Here is a 27,527-nt window from a genome sequence, read left to right as displayed (position 1 = left end):
TCTGTCTCATAGTCAGTTATGGCATCTTTATTCGCATATAGGATACCAAATTCGTATGGGTATCACAGAGTTGACATTGTCAACTCTATTTTGTTTCGCTTTAATTAAATTTATTTTCTTTGCGTATTATTTTATTCTAAAAAAATTTAAAAAATAAATTGAAAACTCAATGTCACATATGCATTTTGGTTCACAAATAACTTTAAAAATTAATAAAGCTTTTTGATATTATTAATGCGATTCCCGAACTTAAGTTAAAAAACAGGTTTTCAAGTACAACCGCACTTGCATTAGAAATAACTTTAAGAATAACAAATTTATTGATGGATAGTGCCCGAAAATTTTAACATTTGGGAGGGCATTTAATAACTGCAGACATCCCACTCAAATCGAAATTAATCTACAAACTATATAAAATTTTCTATAAAAAATGCTATTGCAACTAAATATTTACTGATATTGTCCCTAATTTCCACAACTGTCTATAATTGACAAATAACTGTATCTACCTATACTTTAGGTAAATTGTTCATTTTACACAAAATATACACAAGCTTCTATTCCAAAATTCTCAGATTTCTTTTTAAAAATATTCTTAATTAAAGATTAGTTCTCAATAACTTTTCTCAATTTTGCATTTTTAAGAATTTTTGATTTTAAATTAATCAGTTTTTATCAGTTTGTTTGAGTTCTCTTTTAATTTAACATCGACCATAATCTGAATTTTTAAAATAAATTGATTATGATTTTTGATTCTATAAAATAAATACAAAATCTTCGATTAATTACAGTAATAGCTATAAGAAATCCATTTTAAAAGTTATTTAACTTTGTATTTAGAAAATTTTCAATTTATCAAATTATTTACTTTTGAATTCAATAAACACTGAAAGGAAAAAGCTACTTTAAACTTATATTTTTAAGAGGATTAAAACAAAAATATAAATCTTATGAGTTGCAATTAAGGATAAATGACAATATTGAAACTAAAAAGATGAAACGAAAATACGAAACTGTTAAAATAAAAAAAAAAGTCTCAACACTTTATAGTTCGAAAATTTTCTAGAAAATTACTACTTTTCCTTGAATCATCAAAACTATCTATCATCAACGATCATTTAAAATTTTCTTTTTAATAAAATTTCATTATCCTTGATACTCGTATAACTGTGGTTTTAATAAATTTTTATCATTCAATGGTTGATGTGGTTAACATTATCTTATACATATATATGTTCTTATACGTATGTATGTTTTTGGGTAAGTATAACATGTGGTATAAATATAAAAAACTATATTATGGTATTGAATAAAATGAGCTAATTATAATTAATGCTTTCAGAACTATAAGAATATTTTGTACACCTTTATAGGATTTTGAGAGTTATTTGAATTCAACAAATAATTGAATGTAAAAGTTGTTTTGCAAATATTCATATTCCCTTTTACATTTCTACCACTTTACACTACAATCAAAGCGCAAACAGCACGGGTACTTCAAGCTACCAGGCATATTATTATTATGATTGTTCTGGACTGAATGTTTCCTATTAAAATTAAACAAATTAGTTTAATCTGAACACATTAGATGATTTTAATATAACTTCTAAAACAATTTGTTCACAAGCAATTTCTCTTCAAGAAATTTTGATATCTAAATAAAGTTTTGCATATGGTTACTTCTTGCAAAAAAAAATATATGTTCTAGCTGTCGAAATTTAGCAGTTGTCTTAAGAAATCCACTATCTATTCCAAAAATTATTAGCTGTTAGTTTTTTGTGTCTTCTATGAAAGAAAATTGAAATGCTTGTAAGGTACATGAGTCAGTTATAATGCACCACACTTGTTTACGAATTTTTCACTAATAAAAGAGAAAAAGACTGTACAAAATTAATAATACAAAGAAAAATAATAAAAAAAAAAGGTTAAGTTGAAATGGAAAAATAAAAGTTGACAAAAATTTTTCTTTTTCTACAGCAATAAGCCAAGATCCTGATAAAAACTTATGCATTTGATAATTTGTTTTTATTTTTCTTTTTCTTCTTTACACCCGTACGAAAGAATTTTCGAAAGGTATTATAAATTGACCACTCCATTTCTGAGATATTTTAGATTTAATGATTTTAATCAGAGCTGGTGTCTGATTCGATTTGGTGATGTAATACCTCATCAAGCTATTTTAATCAAATTTCCATCAATTAAAGAGATTTGTTATCAATTTGAGTTCAATTTAATTTGAGTTCAAACAAAGCAATTATTCGAATAGTTCGCATGCAACTCTAAAATTTATTTGCTCATATTATTCAGGATATGTAGAGCTAAGAGTACAAAAAATTTTGAGTAAATGAATGGAATAACAATTGCTCTATTGCATTGGGATTTGATTGTGGTTGAATATATTCTCAAAATAGATGCCATAAGTAATTTGATCATAATATCTCGGAAGCTATAAAACGTACATATAATATTCAAATTTGGTATAAAAGGGTAGAATAATGATAGAGCCACAATTCTAGTAATATTTGATTTCAGTTTTATAAGTTCTTAAAATAATAGCAGTTACACAAATTTAAAAATGGGTTTCCTAATTTAGCAATAGAACGATAAAATAGCAATAAATTCTGTAAAATGTTAGCACCGATTTTTTTTTGAGAAAGAGTAAAGTAGATTTTGAAAAACATTCAAACAGCTATCACAGAGTTGACATGTTCAACTCTATTTTTTCTCATTTTGCTTAAATTCTTTTTATAAATTATTTTTTTTTAATATATATTTTTTTTTTATTTTTTACCTTGTCCTGATGATACCAAAAGATATGAGTTGGTGGTTCTGGACTAAATTTTATAGCACATGTCAGATTAATGGTACTTCCTTTATCCACATATAGATCCGGTCCACCAAGAATTGTAGCCGTTGGCACTATGAAAAGAAAAAAAAATTAAAATCGTAATAATAATATTGTATATAGTTAAAATGAATAAAAAGGATAGAAAATTATATAATATAAAATAAAGGATAAAAGAGGTGACATAAAAACACTCTCATAAGGATATTTTTTTAGTTTTTCATATTAAATTTTAAGACTGCACTCTATATGGGGTACACAGCTTTTAAATACCTTTTTACTTTTTAATATTAAAAGAAAACAAAAAATAAAATAATAGTAAAAATTTCATAACTAGTTCTAGGATTTTTCATTCTCATCAATATGTTACATATATTAGCTGTTATATGGTATGTAAAAAAATATCACAGTATCGGATTTAATAATTATTGTATGAGTGTCATTATTTTATCGGACTAGTAATAATTGTATTTGATTTATGTAGTAATACCTATCCCTATATAACAATTATACTTGTATTATAGCAATCGTACTAATGTAGAGCATTATAATTAAGTTTGTAAAATTATTTAATTGCCATTAAAATTATTTTGAAGTTTGAAAAATGTCCCAAAACAAATATCGTTTAGTAGGTATGAAGCACTTTTACAAATAAAAATTTCTTGGTTCGAAAAATGGAAAATTTGAAGTTCCTTTTAAAAAAAAAATATTTTGTTTTCGGTTTTTTATTGGTTGCGTTTATTCGGTTTCATAAACACGCCCTCGAAAGTGATTCAATAAAGTATTTCTTTATTTATATTAATTTAATGAAAATTTCTTCGTACAACTGCAGAACAGATGAATGACGTAATCAGAAGAACGAGTTAAAGGCAGAAAAATTAAAAAATTTTTCTCCTCGAACTGGATTCGAACCAGTGACCTACCGTTTTCTATTTCTTTATTTTTGAAAACATGTGCTCGAAATGCTTACGACAGTCGACACGATTATTGAAATCATTTGAAAAATTTTGTCCATTCCAAATATTTCGAATTAGCCACCAATAACTTCCTTTATAATAAAAAATCCGACACTGTGATTATATGATTAAATAGAAGATTTTTTATTTCGATTTTATATAGAGGAAATATTAAAGACATTAATAATAAATATAAATTGTTATTAGTAAGTTTAGTTTTATTTCATATTTAATTTATTATTATTGTTTTAATATTGTACGTAATGAAAAAAAAATCAAACAAACATACAATTTTATTAGTTTTGAAGTATAGTGAGAAAACAAAATTACTGTTATTATCACGATTATTGTATGATTATTGTTTTAGAAACAACAATTTTTTCTGTTAATTTTCTATACTATAAAATATAATAAAAGAATAAAGCGGTTTAAAGTTTTAATTAAAATGAATGTATGTAATTGAAAGAATTGTAATTAATACTGAATACCATTCATTCCCATTTTTTTTATATTATATACTCTCTATATATTTCTATATTATATTCTATAGTATAGAATCTATACTATAAACTGTACTCGTATATATAGAGAGAATTTAGGTTATATTAAAATGTTGCTACATATTGGTATTAAACACAATTGAGACTCAAAAAAAAAACAAAGTTTAACATTAAAGTGGGTGACAACCATATTATTTAAAAAGGTTAACAATAATTATTTAAGTTTTAAAACTTTCATTATTATTTCAAAGGAAATATTTTCTAAAAAAAAAAAGAGAAAAAGTTTAAATTGATTGTCGGAAGAGCGAAATATTCTATTTAATTTTAACTAAGTACACATTTTGTATGATATTTGTAACGTGAATCTTCTCATGTATGACTTTTGTAATACCAATAAAGAAGGAATAAAGTTTTATGGAGACTTAAAGTTGTCACAAGATTGTTAATCGAAATATCAGTATATTAAATTAAATAACATTCTATTTTGTAAAATTATCAACACTAAGCCCTTTCTTTGCAGAGAAAGAAATTGCTAAAATTTGAAAGTTCGGAAACTTGTAACTATTTTTAAAATATGATTTTCTTAAAAATAACTGTTTTATTCATAAATTTTTCATAATATTCAATTAGATAGTAGATTTGTTACCAAGTTTAATAATACAACCCATTTTATAAGAGGATCTATTATGTCCGGAAACAGTTTTCACTCATTAAACATTGAAGCTTTATGAAAATCAGTATTCTCCACAGCTCTTTTGAGTTATAAGTTGAAATATAGTTTTTATGAAGCAGCTCTTTCCTCCTTGAAAGGAATATCTCAAAGTTGGTTTGATACACTCAAAATATTTTCTAGTATATAGTAACTATTATATTTGAGAATAGAATTCTTAATTTTATTGTGGTATAGTTGGAAAATGAAGGTAAAAACAATACTATGACAAAATGTTGGAAATGGTAGTTTAATTAAAAATGATTATCTATTAGAAAAGTTCAACATTTTAAAGCTCTTAAAATGGCAATTAAAACTTTTTGTACTTTTGATAAAAATTTTAATTTCAACTTTTTTCACTAAATGAAAGTTATTAAATTAATTGTTTTTCCATACTATATTTAAACAAATTGAACAACTATATGTGCACTTTATAAGAGAATTTTAAGGAGAATTGAAAATTTTTATAATTTAATTGAGTGTAATAACACTTTAGGTGTTACATAAAAATCACATATTTTGAATATTTATTTGACCATTGTGAATCTTTATTGTTTTTACTATTCTTATAGTTATTTAAATTTTTCCCGATATATTTGCTTTATGCAAGTTGCTTTACAACGGTTCAGCTTTTTCAAAACAACTGAAAATTTTTTAATAAAGGATTCACATTAAGTCTTTAAATTCTTTAAAGTGGTTATTCAGGGACATATAATTGAAAAAATCTTAATTGTCCTTCCATTTTATGTGTGAAAATTGATCCCATGTTCATAGCTGTAATATGCTTCCAAAACCCTCTTGCACTATCACGAAGGTAAATTTCCAAACAGTAATTCGGTGCTTCAATAGCATAGGATAATAAAAATTCAATTTTTGTCCTTTTTTGGCTTGGTTTTAAATTTTAATAAACGCGTTTTGATTATTGATGATCGAATTGAAGGACTCCTGTCCGGTTCACTGTTCCATTTTGCTTTGCCTTTGTTTAAAGCTCATTCTAAATTAATTATGGTGTAATAATTACAAACTATTTTAATAGAATTTATTCAAATATTGTTTTTTTTATTGGTGTTAGATGTCATTTCGATGTCACTTTAAATCAATCGAAATGTTCAAGTAATGAAATAACATCAGTTTAAATGGAGGATGTTGTGTGAACCTCCCCTTCAATTACATGTTTTACAATAGCTAAGCACTAATGTATAAAAGAATTAATAAGAAAAATTAATTATTAATAAGCAATCTTTTTCATATTTTTTTTTCGTGATTTATTAGTAAGAAAACAAAGCACACGTACACGCTTTTTTGAAATTAGTATAGGCAATTTAAAACTCAACACGACTATTTAAAAAAATTTTACAGACCAGCTATAGTTCTCATTGGAAATAATCCAGCAAATTCATCATTACTACGTTCATAAAAACGATCTGAACTAATATGAAATGCATCATCACTGTAATATTGTTGCAGAAGATTATCTGTATCGATTATAATTGAATCTAAAAATATTTAAATTATTCTTATGAAACATACAGTATGCAAATAAAAATTATTGTAAATTTAATAAAATTAATTTAAATTATATTTAAAAATTCTATTAATAGCGGTAAGACTATTATCGTTAATAAATTGCACAGATGTCCAAAAGATATGGAAAAGTATTTGGATGAAAATTTGAATTAAAGTCTTGTTGAAGAAATTCGCTTGGTGTGCCATGCAAATCTGGTATTGTTACTCATATGTGCTATTCCATTACAATATTATTGAGTTTTCTTGCATGTGGGAGAAAATGTTTTTAGATATTTCATTGCCAAAAACAAATTTTTTTTTATAACAAGCACTCATGTTTCTTTTTCTTGAGTTTCAATCCATAAAAGTTGCGTATGATGTAATGGTTTGTCCTTAAAATTTATTCTTGGCCTAATTTGCAAACTCTCACCTTATGAAACTGGATATACAAGGAACTTCAGAAACAAATTTGCAGCAAACTCGAATGATGAATTATTATAGAGAATCTAAAGTTTTATGAATATACATCAACAAAATTTGAATTATCTAACGCTATTTAACATTATTTTGGCTTTTTTGAAGTTCCAATTTTAACGATATTCCATTAAGTTCATAAAAAAAAGTAGTACAAAGCACATATTTGCAAAATTTATGTTTTTTAGAATATCTGGTATTTATTTTGTACATTAAAAATAAATTAAAAATTAATATCAAATTATTACGGGGACAGCGGTAAACCGTGTCCTTCTCTACATAATTCGACCCTGTGTTACATAGGGACCAGGTTTAAAGATTGTTTGACGTTATAAATATTGCTGAGAGACAACGAATCTTTTCTGAACATTGGGAGTCTTTCAATAATTCTACTTCATATTAGATAAATTTAGCACTGACAGAAGTATCGGTCATCAGCATCTTCAACGACAAGCATTAGAATTAGTAACATTCAAAGTGAACAATTTCCAGTTGTCGAATTCAAAGTTGGAGACACAGCGGAGTTGCAGAATGGCTGTGTTGTACCACGACTTTAAAATCCTACCTTAAAATAATGTGGGAATGGGTAGGAGCTCACGTGGAGATCTCTCTGCCTATAAGAATAGGCGACCATACCTGAAGAATATACCGCTCCCGGTACGATCTCTTCCGAAGCTGCTGTGAAGAGCAGCAGGAAACGCCGACACGTATACTTTACTCATTTCTAAGTTTAGCAATGATATAAAACAAAGATTTTTGGTTTGTATTTGTTTCTACGAAATAAGGACTAGGCGAATATAAATGTCAAGAGCCCATAAAAAGTAATGAAAAACCTTGGATTGATTCGTATGATTCATATGCCTTTTGATAGCCATGTTTATTCCATCTCTATTGTACCATAGGTTTTACCAATATTTCCATAAAATGTTGAAGTTTCTGACGAAGGTCATTATTGTAAATTTTTGAATCGATTTTCCAGTTTTGTTTACAATTTCGGTTTGCATTACAGACCTTTTATATCCTCTTGATGGAACGAAATAACATTTTTTAAGTTTAGGTGGAAACAATTCATATAGAAATCTGAAAAATAGATATTTATACATACATACGTATATATTTTGCAATTTTTCGTAGATAAAAAATTCTCAGTAGAGTGTCAAAAAACTTTTTTTTTTAATTTTACAATTTGTCATTTTTCAGCAATCAAAATTTAAATTTACTTCAAGAACAAAATATTGCAAATTTTTCGAATTCAAAAATATCTACAAGAGAAACTTTTTGACATTTTGAATTTGAATCGATGATATTTTTACATTTTCATATCCTTAAAACTTTTCCATTTTTATTCCAAAAGCTAAAGAAACAAATAGAGAAATCATAGTAAAACGATGAAAACAAAATTTAAAAATCTTGACAATAAATCAGAATTTTATAGTCAAAACATGAACTTCTTGCTAATTCAAATAACAGGCACATACATACATACACAAATATGTACATACATATATATAATATATTGTATAAACAAAACTTATGTCTTATAAATGCTATAATATAAATATATATATGTGCATAAATATAGATTACATGCATCCTTTATACACAAACAAACATTTTTATTAGAGAAATAATGTAGAAAAAAATAATGAAATTCTTTGTTCTATCTGACCCATCAATAAGACTTGTAAATGGTCAATAAAATTTTTTTGAGTATGAAAGTGTCTTCAACAAAATTTACAGTTGTGGTAAAAAGTGAAAACCTAATGGTGAAAATTCTTAAATTTAAATTTTTGATTTACCTAATTTTTATAAATTTAAGAGCTGTAAATTTAAGAATTGCTTTGATAAATTAATAGTGTCTGCCACATTCCCATCTAATTTTAACTTAGGAATTTCAATTACCAATTAATGTTACTCACATTTTAGTTATTTTTACAGGTACAATTTATAAATTGCAAAATGGATAGAAGCAGCTTTTTTTGAATCATATAAACATAAAGCTTCCGAGGATCTAGAAGTATATACCCCGAATGATAAATATTTTACTGAGTTTTGTTTTAAAAACTTTTCAACAATAAAATAAATCAAAAGTTTGTGTAAATGTACTCAGCCTTAATTTTGCTAAAATGAAATTTTATAGAAAATAGAGTAGCTCCCTTTGTTCTGCAATATATACTCGTAGATAAGACTATATGCTCTATAAAAAAATGCCAATTATTTGTAACTTAATTAAATATTCAATTATAAATTAAACCAGTTGCACGCTATAATAAAATACAATAGAAATTGCAATAAAACACCAAACAATATTGTACAATTTTTGCAACGTGAACTAATACTGAGCTTTCATTGCACAGATTTATAACAGCTACCGTTAAAAAATTGTATGGACGAGATTTTTGAAAATTAAGCACGGCATGCATGCCTTTTACGATCGTTCTTTACTTATAACTGAGATTTATCTATAAGGTACAATTTGTGAATTTTGCAGTTTTGATTTATTGAACTTGCCTAATATTAAGATTATAATTGTGCTTAATATTAGAACTGCATTATCTAAAAAACCCTTTGGTTTGACAAAACGGTAAAAATGATCGTTATTCTATTCCCTCAAGCTAAGCCCTATAATAACAGGAAATGGGAAAATAGGGTGAGTACTAAGATTCAAGGTTCACAAGACATTCAAGTTAATATTAATCCAAGAGTTATTTCCTTTGAGAAGGTTTCAGATAATCTAATACAATTTTGTTCCTCACTGTATTTTCAAAGTAAATTATTGTGTAGCAATTTAATTATTCAAGAAAATCAATTTGATCATTGAACATATATGTATATGAAACAGAATGATGAAACTTTACAAGATACTCTGAAATTTGAATTTAAAATTCTTTGTTGTAATTTTGATTAGAAAACAAAAAACAAAGAACGAAAAATAAAATTGTTTTCTTAAAAAAAAAAAAAAACTTTTCACAAGTCTTTCAAAAATAACAAAGAAATTTTTGTTTTCTTATATGGACAATCAAAATATGAGTTGAGATAACAAAAATTTTTTAATAGAATCCCATAACAACAATAATGTAGAATTCATTATGCTAGTCCAGAAATTAAAAGGACCACACAAGACAAATCAACAAAAAAAAGGAAAAAAATTGTTTGCTTAGTTATAGACAATGTTTTTTTTTAAAAGACATTTTGCTCTTAAAGAAATGAAAACAAAAATCAATCAAGGTTGTTTTTATAAAAGTATAATAAAAGTTCATTAAAAATTAATTGTTAAATATTGTGAAAGAAATTTAATTTTCTATAAACACAAAGGTATTTTATTAATTGTGTTAACCGAATCAATAAGATATTGTTTCAGCTTTGAATACCTTTAGAAAAAGTACAAAAACCTTTTATTTAGTTAAGTTTTTCTACAGTAAATAAGAATTAGATTTTATAAAAACTTTTATAAAATTTATCTACAAACCTTTAGTAATAAATTTATTAATATAGTTACTTACCTACAATATTCAAATTAACTGAAAAAGCACGAACTGGCTGAGTTGATATTTGGCATTCATAGGCACCAGCATCACGTTTTTGCGCCCATTTTATTTGTAATGTCCATTCATCGATATCACGATGAAATGATGTTTGAAATCTTTGATCAGTTGTATACGTATATGTTCCAACTGTTAATATATGTAAATCTCTATGCCGAATCCATGCAACCTGAAGTGGAAATAAAGAAACCGATGTTTTTTCTTAGTTTAAATTTTAAATTATTGTTGTGAATAAATTGTAATCATAATTAGTATTTTTAAAAATATAGAATGATTTTCTTATACAGGTAGATTTTATAATAAACTCACTAAGACAGATTCCAACCTATGAAAGAAAAATGCACTGATCCTTTACATTCAGAAAAATACACTGATTTGGGCAGTTTATATGCGTATGGCATCATGGAATCCAAAATCTCTATTGAAAATTATCCAATTTCTTCCAAAATTAGATTACCTCGTGATATTATAAACAAAGATAATTTTCGGATAATGATGTAGATTTTTAACGTTTACGTTTTGGATATGGGATACATAAAATCGCAGATTTTTGGTAAAAATTCTCTTTAAACGCTCGACGCCTTTAACTCTAAGAATAATCATGTTATTTGTAGTATGAGCCAACAGAATTACAAAGAAACGACCCAAAATTTAAACATTAATTGAAACAAAGCACTTCTTAATTTTTAAATAACGGTTAAAATTAGCGAAAAATAGTAATTTTCTACGTCTTGTACAGTTTTTAAAACCTATGTATTAAAGAACGCTAAGTTTATGGACATTGATCAAAATTAATTTGGTGCATTGATCAAAATAATAGTCGCACAGTGCATTTAAGAACTTAATTTTTTAAACTTTGACGTGAAACGGCATCAAAAATAAAGGGTTTCTGTTTTGAAAAAAAACCATGTCCACATATCATTCAAAATTTCGTTCAGAATACTTTCGCTCTCCAAAATTGAAAATTGTTATGACTTTAGCTGGTAAGACAAATACTCACTATTTTTAGTTTAAATTTAATTGAATATTACAATTGATTAAATTATATGAATTGAATAATGAAACTGGAACTCAAATATTATAAAAATAGAACTTTGCCAAAAGATTAGTTACAAATTTCAACACTAACTGATTAGTCATAATCAAAATATTAGATTGAGTACCAACCATTATACCTAATGAAATATAAGTATTGTAGATTTGTATTAAATTTAAATAATAATTTTATATTTTAAAAACAAATAATTTATCAAATAAAATTTAGTCTGCGATATCGTAAATGATCTACGATATTCGCCATTTTTTTCTCTTTCCTATACGTAGATTTGTATATTTTAAAAAGAATTGAAGAGTGGAAACATTTTCAAAGATTTGGAGACTTATTGTAGCTGCATTACGCTTCAGCTAATGGAGTCACAATCAGTTTCCAAGTATAAATCTGGAACAATCTTTAACAAGCTCTATTATAACAACTGTAGTTAAGGGGAAAAACGTTACAGATTTCTCTCTGTAAAAATTTGCCTTCACCACAAATTTTACAACCAATCTTTTTCAATAGTTTTAATTTTCAGTAAAGATGACGATTTTTTGAAAAATATTTACAATTTTTCTTCAAAACTTTCTATATTCTTATATGAAATAAAATTATTTAAATACGCATTTTCTTAAATTTTCTATTTGAAATCTCAGACATTAATTTTAAAAGATCATTTTACAAAAATTTTTGCAATCAAAGTAGCTGCTTTTATAACACAAGAAAACGACTACCAAAACAACTTATAGCTATTTTATATGACGCGGAAAACGAGTATAAACTGAAATTTTGTTGATGATATAAGTATGCAGGTTAATTAAGGAAGTCAAAAGACATATTTGGTAAAAATAGCGTAAGTCTATAATAGGTACTGTACAATAGTCCGAACAGTACAAATATTATATTTCTCTTTACTGTGCGTTATAAAGTACAATATAAATACAACATGCCATTATTTTTTCATATCAGGCAAAATTCAGAGAATACGTAATACGTAGGATACATTATTCATAAACTCAGTTAAACTAATAGTTTTTGTCTTTCGAATGAATTTCTTAAGTGTTACAAAACAATTTTTATCCAGTTTTAACCTTCTCCTGGAAAATGTATATTTTTGACTTATACTCGTATTCCACGTTATCATTATTTAGTAAAGGTATAGGTACAATTGACTTCCGATTAATAGTAATACGTGCTTATAGAATATCGTAGGAAAATGAAAATTATCAATCCTGCAACAAGTTTATTAAAAAATTTTCATGCAACTGAACTGAATTTTCATGATAACCTGAACTTCATTCTCTTTGCATCTCATATAATACCTGCGAATTATTTACATAATTATGTAAATTATGTACATAAAAAAATGTAATAATTTCCCGTGTACATCGTTAAATTTTTACATTTAATTTTCATAAATTTTATTTTGCATTTTTTAAAAATATTTTGTTGTTATTGTGAGGTTTTTGAACTTTACATGCACTTTATGAATTGCACTCTAAAAATTTCATATTTTCATAATAGAAAATCTTTCTGATTATGAGCATGCACTACACATACAAATTCTATGAATGTCTATGTGTGTAAATTGTACAAGTTAATGGCATGTTCGCTCTTACACATTATTTAAATAGTTCAAAAAATAAAAATAAACTACTTATATTGTTTTGAGTTAAAGTTTTTTTTTTAAATTTTATTATGCGAAATTTTCATTTTACAAAATTTAAATTCTATTATAAACGCGAAGGAAATTAATATTATATAATTAGAACATTAACATTTTGTTTGCTTTTGAGAACTTTTATAAACTTTTTATGTGATTTTTAAAGAGCTTTAGTTTTTTTTTTCATTATTTTGCATTTTCAGGTTCTTGTTCTTTTCGCATTTTAATTAAAACGTAGGTACATCAGGTGTAAAATTGTTTGAATTAAGTGTTTTTTGTTTTTTTATAATTTCCCAACTGTAAAACAACAAGAAAAACGGGATAAAACTTTTAAGCTTTAAAGTAAAATTCTAATTTTTTTTTTTTTTGAATTTTAAAGGTGATGTTAATAAAAAATAAATTTATAATGGAAAAATAAATTTTATTCTTATTCACATTTATAATCAAAGTAAGTTCTAAATAAAATAGAATTTAACCCTTTAAGGCTTAGTAGTATATCTAGGTGGTTTTTAATATAAATACTTAGATGGGCTTTAGCATAATACCAAAACAATAAGCAAGGAGGAGTTATAGCATACAATTGAAAATGAAAATTATGTTATTTCTTTTAGTAAAAATTTGTGTAGTTGAGGTAGTGTTCATTAGAATTAATTTAAGCGCATTTAATACTTGAATGTATGAGAAAAAAAAAACAATTTCTTAGAATTGAGCATAGAGTGAGCATATAACTCAAAAACTGAGCAATGTGAGTATAGACCCCAAAATTAGTTAAAGCGAAAATTATGTGAAAATTTTAAAAAATAGTCCTTTTACAACTCCAAATTTTAATATGCTTACTTTTAACAAACTTCTTTAATTTTCATTCAGTTCAAAATAATACTATCCATAACTAGTGAGGTAAATCGATGAAAATAGCGGTAAAATTAAAATGATTTCTTTCGAAATGTAGGTGAGTCAAAATAAGTTTGGTTTGGTTTGGCAATTTTTCGACACTGAAATATGCACTTATCTCAGTGTTCAGTCAATATGCGCACATCTCGAGCTTTTGTATTATACAACTTCTTGAGTTATTAGGCCTCATATTTTGAATTCTGAAAATCGTCTAATTTAACGTTTTTATTTATATCTTTATATACTAATTTTTGAAATGAAAATCTTTCGAAATTCTTCTTTTAGCAATGTATCTAACAGTGGTGCTAAAACACTTTTTTAGTTTCAGAGTATAAAGTAGACTTTATTTAAGTATAAAGTTAATATTTAAGAGAAAAATCATGTTTTAATTAAAAACAAAGGTGTTTTTTATTCGTTTGGACGCATTCCATCACATTGCTTCGGCGGTATCATTGGTTCTGGAATCGGCGGGAAAAATATATATTTTAAATGACATATGTCCAATCATATAAAAGTGTTAATGATTATTTTAACTTTCGATCTTTCCCTAAAAGTATGCAATAAAAATAAATTTTATGATGCTCTTATAAATATTAGGAAAATGTAAAATGAACAGAATAGCTGTTTTTCTTTTGCAAAATTTTTTCATACGGAAACGCGATACTTCTCAAATCTCAAACCTCACTATAGAGTTGCGCGAAAAGCTATGAAAATGTTAACAAATTTCGTATAAATCTTTATTGATGCATAAAAACTTTTTAAAAAAAGCTTAAATCAAATTTAATGAATTTGAAATTAAGAGTTTAACCAATAATATTGTTAGGAAAATACCAACAAAAAGAGAGGTTTTCCATATTGGACAATAGTAAGACGTTACCAACAATAAAATTGTATCAAAACTTAGGGTTGTTCTTCCATTTTTTGAATTTGTTTAAGAGTTCAGGTTTCCTCCCTTCTGGCCCGTTTTGAACTTTATACATGAAATCATTTTCTTGTTTACTGAAACCAACAAAAGAACTACAGAGATTTATACGAAAGTTGCTTCGACCTTAAAAAGCATTGATTATAATTATTTTGAAATAACTTTCACCTAATCAATAAAATTTAATGAATGCATTGACTTAAAATATTATACAATATTTCAATTATTGAAATAGTTCTGTCATAACTAGAATTAGTTATATAAATTAAAAAATATTTACAATTCTTTCATATCTGCAATAAAACATTTCGCTACTACATTCATTTAAAAAATTACTTTATAAAATTATAGTTTCAATTTCATGTCTAACTTAGCGCTATATGACAATTAAAAAATTAGATTCATTGTAAAGATAATCATTAATAATGGAACATAATTACATTTTACACTTTCATGTTAAATAACAGTAAGAAATTAACATTTTATTTAAATAATTTTTACTTGTACATTATAACTTGATGATTATCTGTATATGGTATAATACAAACCTGATTGAGGTTGTACAACATCATATCAAGGACTTGTTGTTTTTTCATTTTCATTTTAATAACATATTAGTAATTAAATATCTTACTAAACTAAAAATGTATAGCGCATTTAATGAGGTTTTCAAACTTTATTATTTTGATTTTAGAATAAAACTGGAAATTCTGAATCTTCTGAAAAGAATAATAATTGTACAAAGGTATGTTATTCATTTTGATGTGTCACGATCTTTATACTTTTAGTTACTCATAAATTTTTGTTCTTAAATGTTTCATAACACTAATGGGTGACTCGAGAGGGAGAGAAAGAGAGAGAGAATTGATATGTATTTTCACACACATACTAATATTTTTAGAATACCATAATTGAATTGATTTAAAATCTTTTATTCTCAGAAACCTAAGCTTTTTACTCTGATGCTTTTCTACACAAAAATTAGGAGAGAGTCCAAAAGAATAAGAAAACCACTACATTATTCTGCATAACAGGAGAGTTTCATTAATTACCCATGTATATGTCATCTATAACTTGAGTAAAGCTGCAGTTTGATAGAAAAAATTGCAACATTATACCAAATATTAATTTACCTTATATTCACGCAACATTTAAGAGAAACGAAAAAACTGGTAAATCTGAACATCGGTCAATTATTTAAATGCACTGTCTAGAAGTTGGTTTGCACTTTGAATTACATAAATCTTTGTGGAAAATATATATTTATAATTAGTTTATTTGAATTAAGTTAAAAAGACTTGGCTTTATGATCAATTCAGCATTTGGAAATTTCCGTCGGTTTCGAAAAAAAGATCATTTCTTTTGGATTTTTTTCTTTTTTTTTAATACCTGAGAATAATTTGATTTTATATTCAGCAACCATATTATATTTTAGTTCAGATGTATTTTCGTATTCCGCTCGAAAAAATTTTAAGAAAGTCTGCTACATTCTAAAAGGAATGACTTTACAATAAACTTCATTACAATTTTATATCCGAAACTTTTATTTATTTTTTCATTAAACTAATTCCATTTTTTGATTGTATGGATGAGAGCCGAATGCTTCCTGCTGTTTGCCCACCCTGTTGCTAACCATAAAATGAAAGTAATGTGAAATATGAAGAAAATATTTCTTTATTTCAGGTAAATTTTGTACAATATATGAAAATGAACACCTGAATGTGTAATGTAATAATATTACATCACAGTATAAACTGAGTTAAAAAAATTTCTGAGCAAATTTGAAGAATTTTCAAAAATTTCATATAACTGAGTAAAAGTGTATGTATGTATAAATGAACATTCATACCACAATGAAAAATGAAATTAGGTTAATTTTTTTCATTTTAATTTCATGTTATAATAAAATTATTAAATCCAAATACGGTTAACTTAATTATAAAATGATTCCCACCTATATACTACACAATTAAATTTTTTATTTCATTATTAATTAAATTATTTAAGTTCTTCAAGTTCTTTTTTCAGGTTGAGCAAAGGAAATCATATTTATTTAGTAAAAGTATGGTAACACAGCAAAAATACTTGTAATTTTTAATAATTCTTTTCAGTGTTTGAGTTCGCCACTATTAAATATAATGACTGAAAAAAGTTTCGGCCAAATGTGAAGTCTTATCTAAATAATATTAATTTTTTGAGCAATTTCTAAAATAGGTTCAAGTTTTGTTCGAATTCTTTCTAGGTTTAAAAGTAGTACAATTTCAAATAATTTAAAATATATCTATAAGTTAAGCTTTATAATTTTAATCTTGCTGCATGTGTTATTAATGCTATCATTAGAGGTGATTTTTGCTATCATTAGAGGTGATTGAAATCAATAGTCTTCTGTAATTTTTGAATTTTAATTTTAGTACTTCTTTTTGCTCTACATAAATATGTTACTTTCTTTGAAGTAATATTATATAGTTACTTATTATAGAAATTTTAAATGTCTAGAAGGGCTCATGAAGAATAATATCCTAAACAACATCAAATATAATTTAATACATATTTATTGAAATATTTTACATTATTGAAATTGGTACACTATTTAATAGATTTTTAAGTTTTGGAAAGTGTTAAATATAAAAATCTGACCAGTCCAACATAATCTCCCAAATTAACTCTTCGCATCATTGTCATTATGTTTATACGAGCTTTTTTGTATTTAAAAAAATTTTAAAAGTTTTCACTTTCTTACCACTTTTCCAAAAAAAAATTTGAAAAAAATTCCTATTAGTTTCACTCTGTTTGTTTGTCCGTCCATCCGTGGACATATTTACAGAACTTCTACATCCTAAAATTCTTACATATTAATATATCTTTACTAGAAACTTATTTTTATGGAAGAAAACTTTTATCTACCTCCCCCCCTCTAACACTTATTCCCTTTAAAAATCAAAACAAAAAGCTATATTTTGATTATTTATGTTAAAGAGGCCATAAGCATTTTTCGAGTATTGTAAACGCAACGCAGCATAGTTGAATATGAAAAATACAATATGGCTGCTAGAATGAAAGTGTTAACTTTACCAAATTTCTATAAATGTAAACAGTTTACGGGAAATGCAGTGACATTAAAAAATGTAATTACTTATCTTATCTAATACAATTAACCCTTGAATTCGCCTTTATGTAAACCATTCGCTAAATTTTTTTTTGTCTCGCCCTAAATGTATGCAATTTTTTCGAAATATTTTGGCATATTAATTAATGGCAGTTAATATTAATTCAGTTAATATTAGTTTAGTATATTAATTCAGTGTTTGAAGTTAAAAGTGGAATTTTAGAAACAATTGGTTTGACCAAATTTTATTAAATTTGTTAATCAAATGAGACGAAAATACTAAGGGTTTTTTTCAAAGTTTATGTTTTTTTCTATATGAAGCATGAAGTATTTTGAATATTTGAAAAAAATTATTGTAACTCTTGTGTGTAAGGTAGAATACATAGAACTATAAAATTATGACAAGAGATATTTTTCGTCGTTTAGAAATCTGTAAATGAAGTTCTTCTTTGCATATAGTCGACTCATTTATTTCATCATATATGATGCTCAGAAGGACTCAGTTTAATTAAATACCATTAATTTTTTTTTTTTAAATATTTCAACCATATTTAAAGCTTTTTCTTATAACTTCTTTAATTAATATAAACATTTTATTACGATTAGTGTATAAGAAAATATTTTTTTTTGGTATGTCCTCATAACTTTCAGTTTATTTTCACTGAATTTTATTTGCTTATAGCTATTTTTATGAATTCCCATAACAAAAAGAGTATATAATTGCCGAGGGAAATAGAATGTCAGAAGCAAACCAAAAATTTATTTAAAAAGATACAAAGCAAAATAAAATCATCCATGAATAAAACCATCTAGCAAAAAGAACAACAAAAATAGACGCCGCGTCATGTATTACCACACGCCAAGTGACATCATAATTAAAATTAAATGTTATGTGCATGTCTAAAACGTAAACATACACAAAAATATTAAATAGAATAAGTTTCTGTCTTATTTTTATTATGAGCAGTAGCAATGAAAATTCTTTTAAATTGGATTAAAAGAAAAAAAAATTTTGAAAAATTATATGAAAAATTTTATTAACAAAAAGGTAATATTATTATAATAAAGGATACAAAATTAAAAAGTGTGTAAACAAATGGAGTCTAAGGAAATTTTTTCAACTTCCTTTAATTTCAATTTTAAATTTAATATTTTTACATTATACAAAAATTTTTATAAGAATTATTTACAATTTGAATTTGAATTTGAGAAAATTTTCAGTTAAGCATACCACATTTAAGGTTGCAAAAAGAGGTTACATTCGGGGTAAGAACGGTGAATTTCAGGTTGAGACAAGATGTTTTTGACCATTCAATTGAAATCAAATGGAATCAATTTTTAAAACGATGGCAATTGCTTACACAATTTGATAGTTTTTTCAGCGAGCAGTAGAAATTAATAATTTCTTTTCTGCAGAGAACTAGTTCTAAGTTTAGTCATTCGAATCAACTAATCATTTATTTAATATATAATAGAAAAGATGCATATGATCACATTCAAATAATTTCCTTAGTTGGTTAATGTTTAATTAGTTTTATGTTTTTCATATGCATATTTGACTTTATTTTATGCTTAAAGAGATTTTCATCCTTATAGAAATTTCAAAACTTCTTATTGTCTCGACTGTTGTCCACAGCATGTTTTGTTCTGAACTATTTAAAATTGTAAAAGTTTTCTTCAAAATTTTTCTCAAAGCAATTTTTCAGTCACATTTTACTGAAACTTTTTTAACTATTTTAAAAAAAAATTAATGATAACTTTAAAATTCTCTCTTTCGCGAACAATTATTCAAAATTAACCCTATGAAAAATCTCTCAATACTCTTTCACGATATTTGATACAGTTCTATATAACAACTAATTACTAACTAGCTTAGATGAATTTTTCACTTAGCAAGTTTTATTCCATTAAACTAAAAACTTATGTAGCTCGCACAATAAGTTTATATAAGTTAGCACAATAGCATAAGGAGTACAAGGAAAATATAACTGAATTAAAACATATCTGGAATGCCATCCGGTTTTATTTTATGTTGTTCATATGCAGCGTCATATATAAAAACCGTGTCTCATGCTGGAATGCGCTATAATATGATATTGTTGTTATGCCTGGATATTGTTGTTCGACAAAATATTGTTACAAAAAGTTGTTGAATGTTAAGACTGGAATCATTTAAAATGAATTATACTTTTTGGAACAACCTGATTTAAGATGAAAATAAAGAGAAATTTTTGGGTATGCTCAATGACAATAAAATAGTTAATTTGGTTGATTAATTACCAAAACTAGAATCGTATCACTTACAAATATAAAAAATACATTTACACGAGCAGAGCTTATAAAATATTAAGAGGTGGTAATTCTAAATTTTATTAGTACAAGACAAAACAATATAAACGAGAAAAAAGGAATGTTAAAAAATAAAACTCAAGTTGATTTCATCATTATTTTCGACACTATGTTTACAGTTATGACAAATTTCCTCGCAATACTGTTCATAAAATATATGCATATGTATACATATTTGCATGTATGTATACGTGTTTGTTGAAAATAAGTAGAATCGCGCTTTCATATACCATTCAAAAAAAAAAAAAAAAACATTTTTTACGGTTTTTAATAGTAATTGCAAACGGACATGGAATCGTGCATTTTTTCCGGCAATTTAGTATACCGTTATGAAGTATATTACCGTTATGAAGCATATACAATATAAAAGAAGACTAAACTAAGTGTGGTAGATGAAAAAATTTGTAAGGATAAACTGAAAAACATTATTATTGTGAAGAATACGTCAGATAAGAAAATTTAAGGAGGAAAACTTTACAATAAAATTTAATTAATCATAGTAAATTTTTTTTTTTGTATCAAAAATGATTTAGTGAGAATTTTAACAAGACTTTATATTTACGATTACAAATTACAGTTATTCTGTTAATTGGAATCTTCAAGGTAGACAAATTTTTACCATTTATTTTTTCTCATGCAATTTTAATGTGCATTAAAGTTCAACTTAAGGAAGTTTTGGATGTTTTTAAAAATTGTATACAAAAATTTGGAACTTAATTATTTTCTAGGTGAAAATAAATCATGCAAAAAACCTAATTTTGGAATTTAATTTTGGAAATATAAACAATTCTTGTTTATAAAATTTAATTTAATTTTTTGTAACTAAAGATTATTGCAAATAATTTATCATATAAAACTCAATATTCCGTAGAAGTACAACAATTAGGAAATTGAAAGTGTGACAACTATTTGCCATCAATATTTTGTTTTGTGGCAACATCTTTCCCAATAATACACATCATGGAACTTATATTTCTTTTATTTCTCTGTAACCTTAAAGATGTGTTGTCTATAGTTAAAAACTATTTGTACGTTACACTCTAGAAATAAAATATCTTAAAAGAACTTGTCACATAACATTTAGATTCATTCATTTCATAAAATAATATATAATTCAAATCCCATGTGCTATTCATAATTTGAAACGTTTCTATATTTTTATGGTACCTATAATGCTACATGTTTGCGACAACTTTTTATCCTTAATTACAATTGAAGAACCTTCTTTAATCAAAATGAAAATTATCTTCTACTTCTTCTTCTTCTTCTTCTACTACAAAGTTATTTTGAAATAAGAAAAAGTTATTTTTGAATTATGTTTACCCAAAGGAATACCTATACAATTTTTACTGTTTATCATAAAATTTAGTTTGGTTAAGTGATCACATTATTATATGTACCGGGTTATTCCCGATGCGTATAAAAAGTTTGTAAAAAAGAGAAAAAAATTTGAATAATTTTAAATTATTGCTCGTTTTTCGAATTGCGGGAAACAAAAAAAAATTTGCATGTGCACAAAAATCCGAATAAAATGTTTGAATGCTGATGGCACGAACAATTTTAATGCTTTAAACATTTGAAATACTTTGCAAACAGGCTTAATTCAGTATTTTAAATTTTCGGCTACGCGATTTGTATTCCTAAATGTGAACAAATCTATGATTTTTAAAATAGCTTTAGGTTCAAGTGAATAACTTTAAGTTCAAGTATTGGAAATGATCTACTGATATACTTAGTTTTTTATAACATTACATAAGTTAAGGAGTAAAATTTTAAACTGATATTTATGAAAATTTTATTAGCATTAATATTAATTTTTTTTTTACGGCAGACTAGTCACCTATCTAGTAAACTCGAGTGAATTGAGTTCTTAAACCGATCAGACGCGTTTTGTCAAGTGCAAAAAATTTACTTTTAAATTATTATACATATTAAATAAATAATTTACTTATATTAAGTGAACAAGAGAAATAATAATTTAAATAGTGAAAATAATAGCTAAGTTGCTTATAGTGGTTTTTCATCACGTATAGGATTGCGAAATGCAATCCGAAAATACAGAATTTAATAAACTTAAAAGAACAATTAATGACAAATTTAACCAAATAATGACAAAGAAAAAAAATGTTGAAAAAGCACATGGTTCTGGAACCGGTAAAAATCCAAAATTCTCAGAGAGAAATTTGGTTCTCTCATTAAAAACAGAGAACCGAAAATTGCAAAACCAATTAAAACTATTAGAAAAGCAAATTGCAACTCTCACTAAACAAAACGAGAATAACAACACAAATAATAACAATGAAAAAAATAATGATAAAAATGTTGATGATAATAACAACAATAACAATAAAAATAATCATAATAACAATAACAATAATAAAAATCATAACACAACAATAAAAAAAAGCACATGTAACAATGTAAACAATAATAAGAACTTAAATAATTATGATCTAAATCTAAATAATGTCGATCATAATGAAAGCCCACGTACTGGCGATGGTGAATTATTGTCATCACTGAGAGAAAGCAATCGCTACTCAATACTTTCCATGGATTGCGGGGAGAACGACGAAAGTGAAGATGAAGTAGAAAATGCAAACACTACTGATATTGAATACGAGTGTGAAGACTATATAGAAGCATTAAAACTTATGAATTCACAAAAAGCAAAAGAAATAAGAGAAAAAAATTCAACAAAATCAACAACAGAAGTTTTCGAGAACGAAAATCAAAATATTAAAAAAAAAATTAAACAAAAAATGCCACCAATTCACATAGCAAACACCAACATCAAATATGTAAAAGAGAAGATCAATAAAGAACTTAAAATTGATGAATTTGCAATAAAAACTTATAATGAGACAAATTTCGCAATTATTACGTACAACATAGACGATTATCATCGTATTGCAGATTTTCTGAAAATAACTGAAACAAGGTACTATTCAAACACACCAAAAGAAGAAAAAAGAACAACATTAGTACTAAAAGGTTTAATACATGACTATCCAATAGATGACGTAATGTATTATTTAAAGCAAAAAGAAAATGAAAAAATAAAATTTGAAAAAGTTACTCGTCTGACAACAAAACATTCAATTATGAATAATAAAATACTTCCATATTTTATAGTTCAATTATCACCTGGAAGCGATACAAATGAAGTAAAAAAAATTACTCTGCTCGATCACCAATCTGTGTCTTGGCATTATTTAAGAAAACCATTAATTAGACAATGTACACGTTGTCAAAGATTTAACCACACTGCAGTAAATTGCAACATGGACTACAGATGTATCAAATGTGGAAAAAGTCATCAGCCTGGAAATTGTGAAATAACATCAGAACAGGGCAAAGAACATCTATATTGCATCTTATGCGGCCAAAAGGGACATCCAGCGTCATACAGGAGCTGTCCGTACTATCAAAAAAAAATTAAAATAAGAGAAGAAAAAAAAATGAAAATCAAAAACCAAATAATAACACGACAACAAATGTATAGCAACTATGTAAATCATGGTAAAAATTATGCAAGTGTACTTAGAGGTAACACAAAAAAATAACCCAACTAACATAACAGATTTAAGTATTAATGATACTAATATTACTAACAAATTACTTTTAGAAATAAATAATAAACTAGACTTAATTGATAAGCAAACAAAAGAAAATACTAATAATATACGAAAACTTTTCGAAATAATAGGTTTTAATATACAATAATGAGTACACACACAAATAATACTATGTTAGAAATAATCTCTGCTAACGTCCAGTCATTAGTATCTTACAATAGGCGACTTTCTCTGATAAATTTTCTCCAAACATATCAACCAGATATAATGTGTATTAACGAAACATGGTTACAAAAAAAACACTATTTCACTATAAAGGATTACTTACTAGTAAGAACCGACAGAAATTCTGAAAATTGTGGAGGTGGAACTGCAATATGCATTAAAAATAAGATTAGATTTAAAATTATCGAAAATTTACATTTTCAAAATTTTAGATGTTTAGAAACAACTGTAATAAGCCTTAAAATGAGAAATAATCAGAATCTTTTTATAATCGCTGTTTACGCTTCAACAAAAAATAAACAAAAATTCATTGAAGAATTTCAAAAAATTTTCACGGAACTAAGACTCGATGACCTAAACAATTTTTTTGTATTGGCTGGTGATTTAAATGCGAAACACAAATCCTGGCTAAATGAACATAACAACCAAAGAGGTAATAATCTTTATAATTGGCTCAATCGAAACACAATTATGTACAAATGCCAAATTCACTTATCTGATACCCCTACATATCCTAGAACGAATTCGTACTTAGATCTATTTCTCACAGATGTTAGATTAAAAACAGTAGATGCAAACCAATTTAACAAAATAAGAACTATACCTTACGATGCGGACCACAAAGCCATATATATTAAAATTGAAGTTCCAAATGAATATGATTTAAATAATGACGAAAACAATTATGATTCTTATGCATATTATAGAGTAAATTGGGATTCCTTTAAAAGAAAATTAAACAACAATCTCAACACAGAGTATTCCAATGAATTATTAATTCCTGAAAATAGAAATCTACTCATACCAGAAATAGATTTTCACTATAAAAAATAGAGAAAATTATTCAAAAGAGCATGAATGAAGCCATACCAAAAAAAGAATGTAGGGATATTTTATCTAAAATTGCATCTAGAAAACTTAAAAAACTGCAAAAAGTAAAATTTAAAATAATTCAGGACATTCACAAAATTTATAAAAGAAATTTAAACTTCTCAGCAAACGAACTGAATACCCTTAAAAGTTTATTAAAAAATGTGAAGACGTTGATAAAACAACAAATCAATATTGAACTGAATCAATACTGGGAAAAAAGAATAAATAATATAAAGCCGTCTAATCACAATATGTTTGCCGAAATAAATAAATTATTCAGACCTAAACAGAAAATTGGCGTAAAAAAAATTGTAATAGACAATAACGACAACAACATATTAAATAAAGTAGGAATTGATATTAGTATATTAGAAAAAACAACAACAAACAATTTTATTATTAAGAGTCCTTCGAATATCTACGATTTTCTAGGAGCAAAACTAGAAGAAACACACAATAACATCGATAGCAACAATCGATTTCAAAAAAGAATAGACCATGAAGTTAAAATTTTTAAAGAAAATACAATTCGAAAAAAAAATGAAAATAAAGCAAAATATAATTTTTCTATTGAAAATAAAGCTTCAAGCCCATCTCAAAAAGAATTTTTCACAACATTTAGCATAGTACGAGACAAGTTTAAGAAATTAAGAAATAAAACGTCATCAGGAATCGACAAAATACCAAATATCGTTCTAAAAAATCTTTCAGACGACGTAATAAAACAATATGTCATACTGTTCAATAATTCATTTAATTATTCGTACTTTCCAAAGTCATGGAAAATATCGAAAGTTGTAATGGTTAAAAAACCCAACAAGAATCCTACAGACTCAAATAGCTACAGACCTATATGCTTAACACCAAATATAAGCAAGGTCTACGAAAGTTTAATTAATGATAAAATTAATAAAGTGGTTGTTGAAAAGAAATTAATTCCTGATAATCAGTTTGGCTTCAGATTTGGACATAGTGCAGTTCACGCGATTACAAAACTTGTTTCAGATATATGTTGGCAAATAAATAAAAAGAATGCAGTTGGAGCATGTTTTATCGACTTAGAAAAAGCTTTCAATAAAGTTTGGATTAATGGCCTTATATATAAACTGAAGAAAATGGATTTTCCCATAGATCTCTTAGAACTAGTATGTGACATGATATCTGATGGTAAATTCACATTAAGCTATGGCAAAAATTTATACAGTAAAACATTCGAATTAAAAAACGGCTTACAACAAGGCACAATAAACTCACCGGTACTATTTTCGTTATACATAGCTGAGCTTCTACAACTTTTTGAAAATATTAGGGGGCCAAATTACTCTATAGCATTTGCAGACGATGTAGTTGTATACTCAGCGGCAAATTCATTACCTAAAATAAAAACAAATTTGCAAAAAATGTTCAATTTAGCGATTGACTACTGTAAAGTATGGAAGCTGAAAATTAACTTTGGAAAATGTGAAACTATACTTTTTCGCAACACAATCAGAAATTGCAACCACAACATAAGAAAAAATTGGAGGGAATTTAATATAAAGGGTCCAACTAACACAAATTTAAAAAAAGTAGAAATAGTTAAATATCTTGGATATAAGTTGCACCACCGATTAAGTCCCATAACGCACATAAATTACATAGCACAAAAAGGACAACAAGCTTTTATGGCATCAAAAAAAATATTCTATAATAAAAACCTTAACCAGCGAGTAAAAATAATTGCATATCAATCCCTGATCAGACCAACAATGTCTTACGCAGTGCCTGTTTGGTATAACATTAGCGCAAGCTTAATGGAGAAATTACGTAAATTTGAAAGGAAGTGTATCAGAATCTGCACGGGCAAAATCAGAAAGCCAGAAACAAATTATTTACATTATTTCTCTAATAAAACAATATACGATGCATCAAACATCTCACGGTTCGACAGTTTTTGTATAAAACTAATAAGAAATCACTACGACAGAGCATTAAAAATGCATGAGAACAGTTTAATTTCACATATTTATTATCACAACGAGGATTATATTAAATATTCAATGAAAACAGGATTCATTGCTCCAGAATTTTTTATATACCTGGATGCAAACAAATATATACAAAGTCTGAGCCATGTCCCCTTACTATTTCACTATAGTAGGAGGGCTACATGCAAGACTATAGATTTCGATCCAAATAACATCCTGGAAAGCGACCTATTGTTCGATACGTATGTGACACAAAAAGATAGAGAAATTAGAAGAGATTATTGGTGGCTCGAGGGGACCTACTAAAAAAAAAAGGAAAAAAATAAGAATTTAAATTTAATAAAATTTTTTTTTAGGATTAGTACGTAGTTTAAGTTAGGTAGGT

The 27,527-nt window shown here is 25.9% G+C and overlaps 1 protein-coding gene across 1 annotated transcript in view; it reads right to left on the bottom strand.

The window, feature by feature from the left end:
- The window catches only part of LOC129609117 (probable serine/threonine-protein kinase clkA), a 79,255-nt gene that overhangs the window by 33,831 nt on the left and 17,897 nt on the right, over nt 1-27,527 (bottom strand). The window contains exons 2-3 of the mRNA XM_055520997.1: nt 10,494-10,704; nt 2,792-2,919 (exon numbers count right to left, since the gene is read on the bottom strand). Coding sequence (XP_055376972.1) covers nt 2,792-2,919; nt 10,494-10,704 — 339 coding nt within the window. The remainder of the gene's footprint in view (nt 1-2,791; nt 2,920-10,493; nt 10,705-27,527) is intronic.

This window comes from Condylostylus longicornis, unplaced genomic scaffold, assembly GCF_029603195.1.
Source record: "Condylostylus longicornis isolate FDR11 unplaced genomic scaffold, ASM2960319v2 ptg000038l, whole genome shotgun sequence".
NCBI lineage: Eukaryota > Metazoa > Arthropoda > Insecta > Diptera > Dolichopodidae > Condylostylus > Condylostylus longicornis.
Note: the sequence above shows the minus strand (reverse complement) of the source record. Positions and strands in the feature narration are given on the sequence as shown.